The following is a 14,964-nucleotide window of genomic DNA, read 5'->3' as shown; positions in this document are numbered from 1 at the left end:
GCCCCCGCCCGCGCTGCACTCCTCTCCCAATGGCGCACGCGGGTCCTGTTGCACGGGCGCCGCCCCCGCCCGGTTCTGCAGCCCCGGACCGAGCGCCCCGCTCTCCCGCTCCCGGGTCCCGGCAGCTCGGGGCGGCGCTGGCACACAGTGACCTTGGCGCCAGAGCGAAGGTGAAGGCGCAGCGCGGGCGGGGAACGACGGCTCCGGGGGACGCGCTGTGCGGCTGCGGCCGGGGCTCCCGGGCCCCGCTGCGACCCGGGGGGGAGAGGCCGGGCTTCCGGGGCGCGGGGTCCGCACGCCCAGGGCCGGGGGGGCTGCCGGAGCTGCGCGCCGAGGTCCGGGGTGCAGGGGGCGGGGGCCGGGGATGGGCGGGGCCGGAGGCGGAAGCTGCTACGCGGAGGCCCGGGAGGCGCACGGGGCAGGCGAGGGGTGTGGGCCTGAGCGCAGCAGCGTGGGGAGCCCTAACTGCGCCTGCGCCAGCCCCAGACTCGGGGGCGCGGGGCGCCGAGGTGCGGGCTGAACAGGACTGGGCGGGGGGGGCGGGACGGGTGTGCGGGCAGCTGGGGCCGCAGGCCGGACGCAGACGGGGTGCAGGGGGCCTGGGGCCCTGAGAGCGTGGGGCGGAGCTCGCCAGAGTGGTGCGCGTGGGGCGAGGACGCGCAGCGGGTGGACTTGGGGAGCTCTGGGGGGCGGTGGGGCTCCGGGCAGAGCTCGCGGAGAGAGGAAGGGGTTCGGGTGGGGCGCGGGCCTGTGACAGGGCCGCCTGCGCACCCCGGGGGCGGAGGTGGGGGGCTGTGGGGTCCCGGCCGGGCAGAGGCCGCCCAGGAGCGACAGCTCAGCGGTTGGAGTTGCAGGGGGCGTGGGGTGCACTGCATGCAGGGGACTCAGGAGGCTGCGCTGTCGCCTGCAGGCCTGGCAGTCCGCGCGAGGCCCCTGGCTGTAGACAGCGCTGTCCACGCTGCCTGCCGGTCGCCTGGGATCCAGCTGCCCCGCCCTGCCTCCCACCATGTCCGGTGAGTAGCCCGGGGGCCCGCCAGGGTCCTTCACGTCCCGCGTCCCCCACTCCCTGCCCAGCCCGGGTCTCCAGAGATCGCAGCAGCCCCCCGTGGACTTGGGGTGTCGCACAGCAGCTGGCAAGAGGGGTGATGTATTGCATGTTTGGGGCACCTCGAGGTGGCCCCGGTTTCCTCCTCCAACATGCATTCCCGGAACAGGAAACGAAACAGCTTTCAAGGAATCTGCTCCCCCCCAGTCAGGAAGGTGGTGTTTGGGGGTCCGCAGAGCCCTGGAAATTGGCGTTGTTTATGTTTTCCAGTAAAGACCTTTTCTCCCCGAATGGCAGAGACGGGAGGCGAGACCTGGCCCGTCCAGGCGTTGCTCAGTGCGTGAAGGCTCTGTGGTCATCAGACGGGGACAAGTGAGAAGGCACTTAAAAGGAGAGCACGAAATTTCACCCCCACCCCAAACCAGATTCTAGTCTTTTGTAAGAATTCTCAGGACACTGTGCTCCAGCCAGGCTGGACTCGTCACTCACAAACACGGTCAGCGCCGAGCGAGCGAGCGAGCGAGCCACAGAACTTGGTTTTCCTCCCGGGAGATGTTTGGTGAATCGGGGCTGCTTCTGTCCTGTTTGACCTCCCTCGGGGAGCTTTTTGGGGGCCAGGCTAGAAGTCGTCTTTTGAGAGGGTGTGTGGTGGAGGATTCGTTCCCAGACCTCCGGAGAAGATTCTGGGTTTTCAGAACCTGTTTGGCGCTGTCTGCAGTGCCAGCCACGCGTGTCCCCGAGGCTGGAGGGTCCGTATGTGGCAACCTTCATGGGGACACGTAGGGCAGCCCTGGAGCGTCCGAGGGGACCCCACGGTGGGGATTCAACTCTTGGCACAAAACAAAAACTTCTTTTGAGTGTAGGGGGAAGGAAGAGGAAGAAGGCACCTGTGTTATTGTATGGGGTGGTTTGGAAGATGGGGAAAAGATAGAAATACCCATTTCTTTTTCTTTTTTTTTTTTTTTTGCTTTGTTTTGTTTTTGGTACCGGGGATCGAACTCGGGTCCTTGCGCTTGAGAGGCAGGCGGTGGAACCACGGAGCTAAATTCCTGGCCAGTAACCATTTCTTTTGTCTAAAAAAAACCTGTCTGCCACTGCAATCTGAAGGCTAGGCTTGATTTATTTTTATTTGTAGAATGACTGCTTTTTTTTTTTTTGACCCGGGTTAGAAGACAGTGACCCCTGGTCTTGGTTTTTCCCTTTGCTGTGGATACCGAAAGCCTTCCTGGTGCCATATGGGTTGGAAGTGCAGACACTGAATGGGGAGCACGGGGTGACTGTGGGTGTCTGCTTGTGCCCGGGCAAAATTTGGTGAAGGGAAGAGTCTAAAAGACAGGGCACAGTGGAATATGAACGCCTCCTAGTCAACGCCCCACCTTCTGCTACATTAAAATTCAGAATTTACCTGGACTTCACAAGACTGTGATGTATTTAGAGGTTCCTTGCTTGTTGGAGAGAGGGTTTCTCCTCGCCTTCGGGCTGTCTTGGGATTGCTTCCCAAAATCTCAGCGATGTACTCCTGACCTTAGATATTTATGTTTCTCATGTAGCAGCCACTACTCTATCCGATCCCAGTTGAAAATTTTACTTTTGCAAGTCTCCGCTTTTACAATATTTCCACGGACACTTATTTTGCCAACAAGAGCTCTGACCAAATCCAGCTATCATCAGCGTTTCTGGACATAGAAAAGGTCGATGAGCGAGTGAGATATTTCACGTTTTTGTGTAACCTTCTGGTTAGAAATAGTTCTGTGCTCTTTTGGGGGAAATGCCACAACAAAGAAATGAAAGAATTCCCTTAGCTCTGCTTGAAGTGCCTTTTATCTTTGAGGAGGGTGGAATCCGGTGACTTAAGTACAAAGTAAATAGCTGGTTATGTGGATAGAAGTGTAGCTCAGGGGAGAAAGGAAGGGATGGCTAAGGAGAACCTAAATCGTGAAGAATCCAGGCTTCTCCTCGCCGTGTGGAATCCTGCATTGCTTGCTCAGCACCTTGAATTTCACACGCCACTGTTAAGACTTTGGAGGTCCCTCAAGCCAGATAGTTTAAAACCTCAGATACTTCCTTTCCCCATCCGGGAGCTGCAAGGCCCCAGGCCCAGCGTGGGCAACACCGGCTCCTCCGAGGCCTGGCTCCTGGTCTCCCTGTGTCCTCATACGCGTGTCCCTCTGTGTGTGTCCGCGTCTTCCCGTCCTCTTCTCAGGAGGACCTAGCCCTGTGGGGTCGGGGCCATCCTGGGGACTCAGTTTACCTTCATGGCTCTTTAACACCCAGTCTCCACACAGCCACAGCCTGAGATCAGGGGGGTCAGAGTCAATCAACAAAAATTCAGTCTACATCCAGCCACATCCTGAGGTCCTGGGAGTCAAGGTAGCAGCATAAGAACTTGTGGGTGGAGAGACATTCAGAGCGTAACACCCGTTCTGACAATTCCACTGGAGTCCTCAACTATCCAACCAGTGCCAGAAGTTACTAATTATTGATTTTTGTGTTAGCTTTCTGTCACTGTGACAAATACCAGCAAAGATGACTTACAGGACAAGGGTTTGGATTTACTTCAGGTCTCAAAGAGCTCAGTCCACGGTCAGCTGCTCCAGTGGACTCAGAGTTCAGTCCATGGTCGGCTGCTCCAGTGGTCTCAGAGGGTTCAGTCCATGGTCGGCTGCCCCAGTGGACTCAGAGGGTTCAGGCCATGGTCGGCTGCTCCAAGGCAGGAGCATCATGGTGGACGGGTGTGGGGTAGATGCTCACATCTTGGTGGATGGGAAGCAGTGAATTTGAGAAAGTGAGACAGACAGAGGAAGCAGCCAGGGGCCAGACACAGCCTTCAAAGCTCTGTCCCCGGGGCCGGCGTCATCCCACTAAGCCCACCTCCAGGTAATTCCAGGGAGCCGTGAACTCATCAACAGATTAATCCCTTGATGGCTTGAGAGCCCTCACGATCCGAACACCTCCGCAAGCCCCCTCTGCACATGGCTAGGTTGGGCTCAAGCCGCCCATACGGGAGCCTCGGGGGACCTCCACATCTGGCCCTAGCAGGGACTTCTCCGTTTCTCTGTGTGCTCCCCACACTTTGCCAGGTGGAGGCAGCTCCACTTGATGACCCTCCTCAGCTGGCCATGGGGTCTTCTCACATTGTCTGCAACGCACATTGTCCGTAGAACCCCAGAGATGGAAGGCAGAGGCGGGTGTTACTGTCTGCATCCAGGTTCTCTCGGGGCTCTGCTCTCCCACAGCCCCACCTCCTGGAGCCCAGCTGCACGGAGGGCTTTGCTTCCCGAGAGTGCTGGGTCCAAGGTCTGATCTTCACTCTCGGGTCACTCCTGCCTCTTTCTTTGCCGACTTCCTTCCTTTGCTATCTTCAGTTCAATGTATTGTCAGAGGTGGGGGAGAAGAGTTATTTCGAGAGTTCTGTGGGCTTAGGGGTTAGAGGTCACCTTGGACGCCTAGGGTTTGTGGAGGGCCCAGTGTTTTTGTCTTTGAAGGGCCCTGTAGAGCTGGGAGGGGAATGAATCACAGGGCATCCATGCCCTGGTCTAGACATTGCTGGGTGGATGGAGGCCGTATGGATTCATCTTTAGTGATGGCCCGATGGATAGTATTCTCCTGGTTTTTAGCCCTCAGCTTGGGAGGTGCATAGTCTACGCTCTGGGCTGAGCTGGCTGCCTTTCCTAGGGCACTGGACATGTAGTTCAGAAAGAGTTCCCCTCTCGGCAGTGCAAAGTAGATACGGATATGTGACAGAAGGATGGGCAATGGATAGATGATAGATAGATAGATGATGCATAAAGATAGATACATAGGTACGTAGGTGACAGACAGGTGAGTACGTGGATGAATAGATGAACAGATAGGTGGATGGATGGATGGATAAACGGATGGACAGAGGGGTGGGTGTCGGTGGATGACAGACAGACAGAGTGGATCTTTTGCCCTGCAGGCCCAGCTTCTGCAGTCTGCTCTCTGCATTACTCTCCTCACTGAGGCGATGCCAGGAATTGCCTTTCATCCTTACCCTAGAGGGGGTGGGGATGTCAGCAGGGAGCTGTTGCTGCAGGCGCCGTTGAGCGTCCACCCACTGGAATGTGAGGCTGAGGAGCTGGCCCCAGGGACAGCCACTGAGACAGAAGCTGGGGCCTGTCCATTTTCTGCGCTATTTGGACAGCTGGTGCAGAGGGGGCCATGTGGTGTGGCGGGAAGAGATGTGGATCTTTGAGAATCACCGGTCTGTGCTTTGGCTGCCGGCCACCTGCAGTGAATTTCAATTTCTGCAGGAGCCTCACCAGCCTGCGTGCCATGTGGGTTTTCTCCGTGTTTTTGCCTCTTGCCTTCCCACTCCTGTCTTTGTCCTGGCAACAAGCTACAGTGAGCTGGACAGTCCAGGTCTTGGAAAGTCGCTGTGCCATTCATCTCATTCGTGCGCACGCAGACTTAGAAGGAAAACAAAGTGACTCCCCCTTAGCCCTGATTCCTGTTGCACTGAGACATTACGACACAGAGGAGGACATTCTGGTTAATGAGACAGGGTGTGTGGTTTAGATCTAGATGTCCCCGAAAGTCTCCTGTGTCCAGAGCTGGGCTTTGGGAGGTGACGGCTCATGGGGCGCTGTGCTCATCAGTGGATCCATCATGGATGAGCTCCTGGTGAATGAGCTGTAGGAGGTGGGGCCTGGCTGGAGGAGGTCACTGGGGTGTGACCTGGATGGGTGAGTTCTTGTTCCCAGCTCCTCCCTTCTCTCTGTGCTTCCTGGTCACCAAGATGTGAGCATCCTTCCTCCTCCACACCCATCCACCATGATGCTCCTGCCTTGGAGCAGCTGAGCATGGACTGAACCCCCTGAGACCATTGGAGCAGCCGACCATGGACTGAACCCTCTGAGACCACTGGAGCAGCCGACCATGGACTGAACCCTCTGAGACCATGAGCCCAATACAACCAGTCCTGTTTTAAGTTTTGGATGTTAGGTTATTTGGTCCCAGCAATAGAAAATGAATACATTTTCTTTCTTTTTCTTCATGATAACTTGTATCATTGAGTTGAAATCTTTTTAGCTACTTCTCTCTGTGGAATTTAATTAACAGATTGGGTCACTTCAGTAAATGACACTTTTGTTTTCGAGCTGTGTGTGCATTTTTGCTGCAACCCAGGTAATCAGAGTATTGATTCCACTTTTTTCTTGTTTTCTTCTCTTTTTTCATCCACCTAAAGTAGAAGCATACTTACAAGATGAGTTTCTAACTCTCGTATAAGCTGAGTGTGATGGCACATGCCTGTAATACCCTCAGCCGGGGAGGCTGAGGCAGGAGGATCGTAAGTTTTAGCCCAGCTTGGGACAACTTAGCAAGGTCCTGTCTCAAAAAAACTTTTAAAAATGCTTGAGAACTTAACGCAGTGCAGTGATCCTGAATCAAACCTCCAGCACCACGTAAAACAAAACAGAATCAAGACAAAACAAACAAAGGAAAATAAAAATAAGATCTAATACAGTGTGAAAACACACAGCACATAGTTCTAGTATTGGAACATCAGGAAGTAGTTATATATCCCAGCTGAGTCAGCCGGAAGCTTAGGATTTGCTAGCATTCTTTCTGCATTGGTATTTGGGGTGAAAGGTTGCGTAGGAAATGTCCCAGGTATGCACTAAAGAACGTGGTGAGCTAGCTGCATGCGATGCATGAGTTAGGAGAGAAAATCGGGGTCCCGTAACTGCAGGGTCCCGTATATCCTTCGAGAGGGTAACCATGGCGTTCTCATCTGTCCACAGTGACCGACCAGGCCTTCGTGACCTTGGCTACCAATGACCTCTACTGCCAGGGCGCGTTGGTTGTGGGCCAGTCCTTGAGGAACCACAGGACCGTGAGGAAGCTGGTGGTGCTGATCACACCGCAGGTGTCTGGCCCGCTCAGGTAAGAGGCAGAGACAGATGCTAAAACCATAAGAAAATTGCAGCAAAACGTCAATATAGACAACATTTTCATAAAGGGGAGGCTGAGGCAGGAGGATTTCCAAGTTCTAGCCCAGTCTGGGCAACTCAAGAGACTGAGCTAGACCTTGTTCCAAAGTAACAACTTTTTAAGTTGTTGTCAAGGTGCTGGGATGTGGCTCAAAGCTCTGGGTTCAATTCCCAGGACCAAAAAGAAAACAAAAAAAAGCCGTCTGAATTCAATTTTAAAAGCAACTATTGTGGAGAACTTGTGGCGGGTCATATTTGAGGTTTAGAAGAAACAGTTGATCTCGGCAGTGAAACCGAGCGGAGTTTGGGGCGATGATGCAGACGGACGTCAGTGTCAGAAGAAGTAGAAAATTCCCACTGGGCGTGGAGAGAAATGAGGAAGGTTTGTCTTGAGGGGGGTCCCTTTCTGTTGCCAGTGAAACGTGGGTCAGAATAACTTACGAATGTGAAGGGAAAGTTGCAGAGAGAAGACTCAGAAGAAAATAACCCACCGGGTGGCTCAGCTTGGAAGTTGGAGATAGGGAGGCCAGGGTTTCCCCGTGGGGGTCTGTGCTGGGCACCTCGGGGTGTGGAGCAGCCTCTCTGGGCTCCAGCTTCTCGGCACCAGCAGCCTCGTGTTGTCCCACAGTTGAGACGACCGAAAATATCTCCAGGAGTTGTTGTAAATGCGTGAGCTAAGGATTCTATAAGTTAAACAAAGGGAAGTAGGAAATCGGAGAAGCTGTCCATGTTTAGAAATTAAAGCAAACTGCCAAACGTGTTTACAGTATTTGTAGTGGGACGGTCGGGTATTGTCCAGCGTGCGTAAAGAGCTCTTACAAACACTGAGCAGAGAGACAAATACGGAAAAAGCAGTAGACGTGAATAATGAATGCCTATTCAGCTGTTTTTGTTTATTTCTTTATTTTTTGGTATCAGGGATCGAACTCTGGACCTTGCACTTGCCAGGCAGGGGGCAGGCACCACTGAGCTACATCCCCAGCGAGCTGTTTATACTTAAAAGCAAAAGAGACCTGGCAAAGACATTTACCATATTTGCAATGCATAGATTGGTTATTGACCAGCATATGTAAAAACTACTGTGTGTGTGTGTGCGCGTGCGCGTGTGCACGCATGTGTCCCGGGAGTTGAACCCAGAATCTTTGTACTAAGATACATCCTCAACCCTTTATTATTTCTTAGTTTGAGTCACGGTCTTCCTGAGTTTCTGTCTGCGTGTTTGTCGTGTGTCTTTACCAGGGTCATCCTCTCACGGGTGTTTGACGAGATGATTGTGGTGAACCTCTTGGACAGTGAAGACTACGCCCACCTCACCTTCCTGAAGAGACCAGAGCTGGGCATCACCCTCACCAAGCTCCACTGTTGGACGCTCACCCAGTACAGCAAGTGCGTCTTCCTGGATGCAGACACTTTGGTAAGTCATGGGGCAGGGAGGGGAGACAGGCACCATATTCTCCACTTGATGAGGAATCTGTCAAAGATCAGCCCTCTGGATGCTGAACCTGGATGTTGGTCCTTGCTGGTAGATTCCTGGATTGGTCAGTTTTCTGTTGTTTGGAGGGACTATCACTATACATAAATTAGAGGAGGAGAGTTTTATTGGGGTCATGGTTTCAGAGGGTTCAGTCCATGGTCGGCTGCTCCAGTGGTCTCAGGGTTCAGTCCATGGTTGGCTGCTCCAATGGTCTCAGGGTTCAGTCCATGGTCGGCTGGTCCAATGGTCTCAGAGGGTTCAGTCCATGATCACCTGCTCCAGTGGTCTCAGAGGGTTCAGTCCATGGTCACCTGCTCCAATGGTCTCAGGGGGTTCAGTCCATGGTCGGTTGCTCCAATGATCTCAGAAAGTTCAGTCCATGGTCAGCTGCTCCAGTGGTCTCAGAAAGTTCAGTCCATGGTTGGCTGCCCCAAAGCAGGAACATCATGGTGGACCGGCATGGAAGAAGAAAGATGCTCACATCAGGGTGGCCGGGAAGCAGAGGAGAGAAGGGAGGATCTGAGGACAAGAACTCACCCTTCCAGGTCACACCCCAGTGAGCTCCTCCAACCAGGCCCCACCTCCTACACCACATTCAGCCATGAGTCATTCATGGATGAATCCACTGATGAGCGCAGCGCTTCCACACATGAGAATTTGGGGGAGCATTTTAGATGTAAACCATAACAGTCACTCACATCAAACCGTACACAGTTTTGAGGAGGAAGCTTCCATGAGGCTCATGGTTGGAGAGGGTGCAGTTCATAATTGGCCGACTCCAAGGCAGGAACAACATGGCAGGAAGGTGTGGTGGAGGAAAGCTGCTGACCTCATGGCAGCCAGGAACCAGAGAGCAAGCAAAGAGCCAGAGTCAAAAGGGCCAGGCGCCAGATAGGGTCCCCAGGGTGAAACCTTCATGACCCCCAGACACCTTCAGAAGTCTGCTTCACTAGTCTCCTAGACATCCATCAAGCCAGTTAAGTTGATGCCGAAGAGGACCATCAGAATTCCCATGAGGCATTGTGTATTTCTGCATCTAAGGTGGATCTTGAGCCCATCAGAACCAGTCATGAAAACCAGCCCTGGGCTCCACCTTTCTGAGGGTACTCAAGTGTTTGAAGAGATGTCCTTTCTAGAGGAACGGTTGATGGTGACATCACTGTCTCATCTACTGCAAGTAGCAAAATTGGAAGGCACTATTTGCCTTGAGAGTATATTGAGCTGTGTGTTCCTGATTGGACTTGTACATCCTGCATTGCCAGGTACAGCGTTGCCTAGTTGTTATTTGGCATTGTTACCTGTAGGATAAAATATACGGCATATACACCAACCTGTGTATTCGAGAACATTGTAATTGGTAGGCTCCCCGAGGCAGCTGATCTTATCATGTTGAATTGCAGGCTGACCTATTGATGGATTTCCATAGTTTCTTGGGTTACACTTGCTAGAGTAAGGAGGACATAGAATTGAGAGAATTCCATGGGAATGTTATGGCTTGCATCCAAAATGTTCCCAGAGCCTCGTGTGTTCAGATGTGGGGCTTTGGAAGGTGCTTGGATAACAGGGTTGCCGTGTTCATCAGTGGATTCATCCATTGATGAGTTCGTAGCTGAATGTGGTGTTCGGAGTTTAGCCCTGGTTGGAAGACTCAGGTCACTGTGGGCCATGACCTGCAAGGCTTTATCTCCCTTAATGGCCTCTCCCTTCTCTCTCTGCTTCCCGGTCTCCATGATGTGAGCATCTTTCCTCCACCACTCCCATCTGTCCTGATGTTGCTGCTTTGGAGCAGCCGACCATGGACTGAACCCTCTGAGACCACGGGAGCAGCCAGCCATGGACTGAACCCTCTGAGACCACGGGAGCAGCCAGCCATGGACTGAACCCTCTGAGACCACTGGAGCAGCCAGCCATGGACTGAACCCTCTGAGACCACTGGAGCAGCCAGCCATGGACTGAACCCTCTGAGACCACGGGAGCAGCCAGCCATGGACTGAACCCTCTGAGACCACTGGAGCAGCCAGCCATGGACTGAACCCTCTGAGACCACTGGAGCAGCCGACCATGGACTGAACCCTCTGAGACCACTGGAGCAGCCGACCATGGACTGAACCCTCTGAGACCACGGGAGCAGCTGGCCATGGACTGAACCCTCTGAGACCACTGGAGCAGCCAGCCATGGACTGAACCCTCTGAAACCGGGAGCCAAATAAACTTCTCCCCAAGGAAAGTGACTAAGACACCATTGTAAAATCCTTTGGAAAATAATTTAATTTCAGCTCAGTGTTACTTTAACAACTTGAAAGCAGCCTGAGAATAGTGTTTTTCACAAATGTTTCTCTTTTGGAGCAGAAGACTGAAAGTCTTCAGAGGAGTCTTGAGAGAAGTAGGCAAAGGTTTGCAAGTACCAAGCAGTCTGGCCTCATCCTAATTTCTTAGTGGTGCTTTTCGAGCGGCCTCCACTGGAGGCCAATGCAGTGCCATTACCGGGTGCCCACATTTTCTTCAGGTCCTGTCCAATATCGACGAGCTGTTTGACAGGGGCGAGTTTTCGGCAGCCCCTGACCCTGGGTGGCCAGACTGCTTCAACAGCGGGGTGTTCGTCTTCCGGCCTTCCCTGGAGACCCACAGCCGCCTCCTGCAGCACGCCACTGAGCACGGCAGCTTTGACGGTGAGCACACGGGCACGGGCATCTGCAAGAGCGGCAGCTCGTGGCAGGGTCCATCCCTAACCCTCTGGTGTGTCCCTGTGTCCGTGAAGGAAAAGGTGAAGACAAGGGTTGGAATGCAGACGGTGGGCATGGAAGTACACGCCTGTCATGCCAGCACTCTGGGAGGCTGAGGCAGGAGATTATGAGCTTGAGCCCAGCCTGAGAAACTTACAAGACTTGGTACCAAAATTTAAAACAATTAAAAAGTGGTAAGGAAGGAACTCAGTCTAGAACTCTAGGTTCTGCACTGTGGAGAAGGAGGAGGAGACGGAGGAGGAGGAGATGGAGGAGGAGGAGGAGATGGAGGAGGAGATGGAGGGAGGAGGAGATGGAGGAGGAGGAGATGGAGGTGGAGATGGAGGGAGGAGGAGATGGAGGTGGAGATGGAGGAGGAGATGGAGGAGGAGATGGAGGAGGAGATGGAGGAGATGGAAGAGGAGGAGGAGGAGATGGAGGAGGAGGAGAAGGAGGAGGAGGAGATGGAGGAGGAGATGGAGGAGGAGATGGAGGAGGAGATGGAGGAGGAGGAGATGGAGGTGGAGATGGAGCAGGAAATGGAGGAGGGGGAGGAGATGGAGGAGGAGGAGATGGAGGAGGAGAAGGAGGAGGAGATGGGGGAGGAGGAGAGGGAGGAGGAGGAGAGGGAGGAGGAGGAGAGGGAGGAGGAGAAGGAGGAGCGGGAGGTGGAGGATGAAGAGACTTGCAGGAAAAGTATATTCAGGAGAATAGGGAATCAGGGAGTGCGTGAAGGTAGCTTGCATGCAGCTCTGGCGTAGAATGATTTCTTAGCTTGCGCAAATCCCTGGCCTAGGTCCGCACCTGGCCCAGCCTAGAACTCTTGGGGCTGCGTGTCCAATGACGGGGTGGAGCACACGGTCAGCATGCACAGAGCCCTGGCTTCAAGCCCCTGCATCATTTTACAACATAAGGGGGCAAAGCGTGAGAAGGAGACCTTTGTAAGTAAATAATGCGGCTGGAAAAACATCAAAGGTTTCTGACCAGAAGACAGAAGCAGAAGAAAGCGTCCGTTGTTTGGAATGGGCGAACAGTGCTTTCCCGGAAGAGCAGGTGATAAACGTGTCCAGTGCTTTAGCCTGTGGTGTCAGGTGCTGGTCTCCAGTTGTAGCCATGTCTGTAGTCCTAGCCTACATGGGCAGACTCCAGGAGAAACTGCTTTGAATTTTGAATGTGGATCTTTTCCTACAATGGACACTCAACAGCTCCGTGAGGCAGGTGTCACGGTGATCATCTGTCCTCACATCTAGGAGGCTGAGGCAGGAGGATTGCCAGTTTGAGCTTAGCCTGGGCAGTTTAGCACCTCAGCCAGACCCCAAGTCAGTATAAAATTTAAAAGGATCTTTCTCAGTGCCAGCGCCCTGGATTTAATCCAGAATGGCGCAAAGTGTGTGTTCAGTGAATTGAAGATGATGATGTTTTCAGCTTTCTGTGAGTTTAAGGGAGCATAATTCCACCATCCGTAAAGCATGTTTGGTAGTGCAGTGACCACCAGTAGATCGGCACCGTGCTGTGAGTTTTGGAAAGTAGAAGAACATGGAGGCACCGTGGTCAGCTGCCTGCGGTTGTTGGTAAGAAGCCTGCAGAAGCAATGGGAGCTTACGGCCCCATTCCAGGGGTGCTGAGTGAGCTACATCCCCAAGCTGTCTCTATTTTATTTTTATTTTGAGACAGGATCTTGCTCAGTGGCTAAGTTGTGCGCGCTGGGCTCAAAGCAGTCACCCTCCTGCCTCAGCCTCCCAGCTACTGCTGTGGAGGATTATGGCTAAAGCATTTTGGAGAGAATGTGCACTTGCTTTTAGTCATCGGGGCGGGGGGACCAGTCGCTTGGGGGAAGAAGTATCAGTAGTCATTCAGACACTTCTCCTGCCCTGCCTGGTCCTTTACTAACTTCTGTTTGTCTTGGTGAATGATTCAGGGGCCGACCAAGGGTTGCTGAACGCTTTCTTCAGGAACTGGGCAACAGCCGACATCCACAAGCACCTGCCGTTCATCTACAACCTCAGCAGCAGCACCGTGTACACCTACGGCCCAGCGTTCCAGCAGTGAGACCCCCACATTCCCAACCCGTGGGCCAGGCCGGCTTCTGGGTGGCCTCTGTCTCCCAGGTTTAGGAGGGCTGATGGGAAGACGCGGCGGATGGTGACAGTTTTAACAGTGTGTATCGTTACAAGAACACTGCCTTGAATTCTCACCCAAATCCTCCCTGGCCTTGCACACCCTCCTCCCACTGGCCTGGCCAAGTCTCGCAGCAGCTCTGGGGTCCTCTTTCCTGAGGTCTTCACCAGGTGTGATCAGAAACACAGTGACTGCTCTGCTGGGCGCCGTCCAGCGGAAAGGCAGCTCGGGAACACACGGTGCTGTGTCCTCCTCCACCCGAGTCACCATGCAATTCCTGGCTCCTCCCCAAGGTCAGAATGACCGGGAAAGGTCATCGTTTTGAGTCCACTCAGGACACTGAGGCAGCCGGGATGGCGCAGCTAAAGACCCTCAGGAAAGAGGACTCCAGAGCTGCTGCGGACAGCGGCCAGGACGGCGGGAGGAGGGTGTGCACAGCCGGGGAGCATTCTGAGGGGATTCACGGCCATGTGTCTTTTACTGTCTTAATTTATTTTTAAAAATTAAACATTGTAGGGCCGGGGATTTAGCTCAGCGGTTTCGCTGCCTGCTGCGCAAGTGTAAGGACCAGAGTTCGATCCCTGATACCAAAAAAAAAAAAACTAAATTAAACATTGTATTTTTCCATCGCTCCTTATACATCAGCCTTCGGTATAGTGAAAACAGTTACGGCACCCACTCTGTCAGTGCACTGCTACAATTTAGGGAGATTCAGAGATTTATGACAGTGGTCCCCAAAAGTGTCATCCAAGGGACCTTACGGGGTTTCCCATAAAAATAACTGTAAGATGTTATTTTCCACCTTCCTGCATTTTCTCATGAGACCATGGTGGAATTGTATCAAAGCTAAATAGCGTGTGATACTGAAATGCACTGAAGAGAGACATATATGAGAAGTCAGCTGTCTCTTCTCAGGTTCTAAAAGTTGACATAACAGTGTGCTTAGGATTGGCCAAAAATGTCGGGCAATAGGTTCCATATTTCCCATAGTGTTTTAAATCGAGGGGACTTTTTATGTGGGAAAATGTGTGATGTTTATGTTCTGAGGTAGTGGGTTGATTCCGAGGTCTTCTGATATAGCAGAAATGGTTAAAAATGAAGGTAGAAAACCAGAGAATCATCCACAGAGGATTCTGAACCATGCATTTTCAGCTCGTGGCCTGGGACAAAGCAGAAATCGTTTGTTGTGCTGGGAAAAGAATTTTTCTGCTTTTTTAAAAAAAATTTCACTGTGTGGAGATTGTATGTAGGGTACCCTGAGTAGACGCATGATGTGGTTTTGGTGTTGAAATTTCATAGGGCAGCGATTAAAGAAAAGACAGTGTCTCACCAGGCACGGAAGGAGGCAGGGATCATCAGCACACCAGGAAGAACAGTCGAGAGGAGGAATTTCAGAATTCCAGGAGCTTTTTGTTTTTTTAAAGAAAAAAAAAGATAATTGCTGCTTTGCAGTCTGCATTGTGTGCTCTTAAGCATTATGATGTTTTTGTCGTCATCATTTTAAGGGTTTGACGCTTTTTAGCTGCCCGTCTTTGAAATGGTGATTCATCCTCCCGGTTTTAGGGAGAATCTCAGTATTTTATGATTCTCCCTGTCGTTTACCGAAAATGATACGGGGGTGGGTCGGAGGATGTAGCGCAGGGATAGTGT

The 14,964-nt window shown here is 52.7% G+C and overlaps 1 protein-coding gene across 7 annotated transcripts in view; it reads left to right on the top strand.

Moving 5' to 3' along the window:
- Positions 1–13: 13 nt before the first annotated feature.
- The window catches only part of Gyg2 (glycogenin 2), a 35,668-nt gene continuing 20,717 nt past the window's right edge, over positions 14–14,964 (top strand). For 4 of the 7 annotated variants that reach the window (XM_087209949.1, XM_004867323.4, XM_087209951.1 and 1 more), the window contains exons 1-6: positions 383–509; positions 911–1,013; positions 6,811–6,952; positions 8,239–8,413; positions 10,980–11,142; positions 13,115–13,241. In XM_087209949.1, the coding sequence (XP_087066075.1) occupies positions 1,007–1,013; positions 6,811–6,952; positions 8,239–8,413; positions 10,980–11,142; positions 13,115–13,241 (614 nt within the window). In that variant the 5' untranslated portion in view covers positions 383–509; positions 911–1,006. The other 3 variants (XM_004867322.3, XM_021246354.2, XM_004867324.4) reach the window with 2 other exon arrangements.

This window comes from Heterocephalus glaber, unplaced genomic scaffold, assembly GCF_053883595.1.
Source record: "Heterocephalus glaber isolate CG9 unplaced genomic scaffold, H.glaber_assembly_v1.0 deba00001072, whole genome shotgun sequence".
NCBI classification, from domain to species: Eukaryota; Metazoa; Chordata; class Mammalia; order Rodentia; family Bathyergidae; genus Heterocephalus; species Heterocephalus glaber.
The sequence above is the reverse complement of the archived record's forward strand: the minus strand, read 5'-3'. Positions and strand labels throughout refer to the sequence as shown.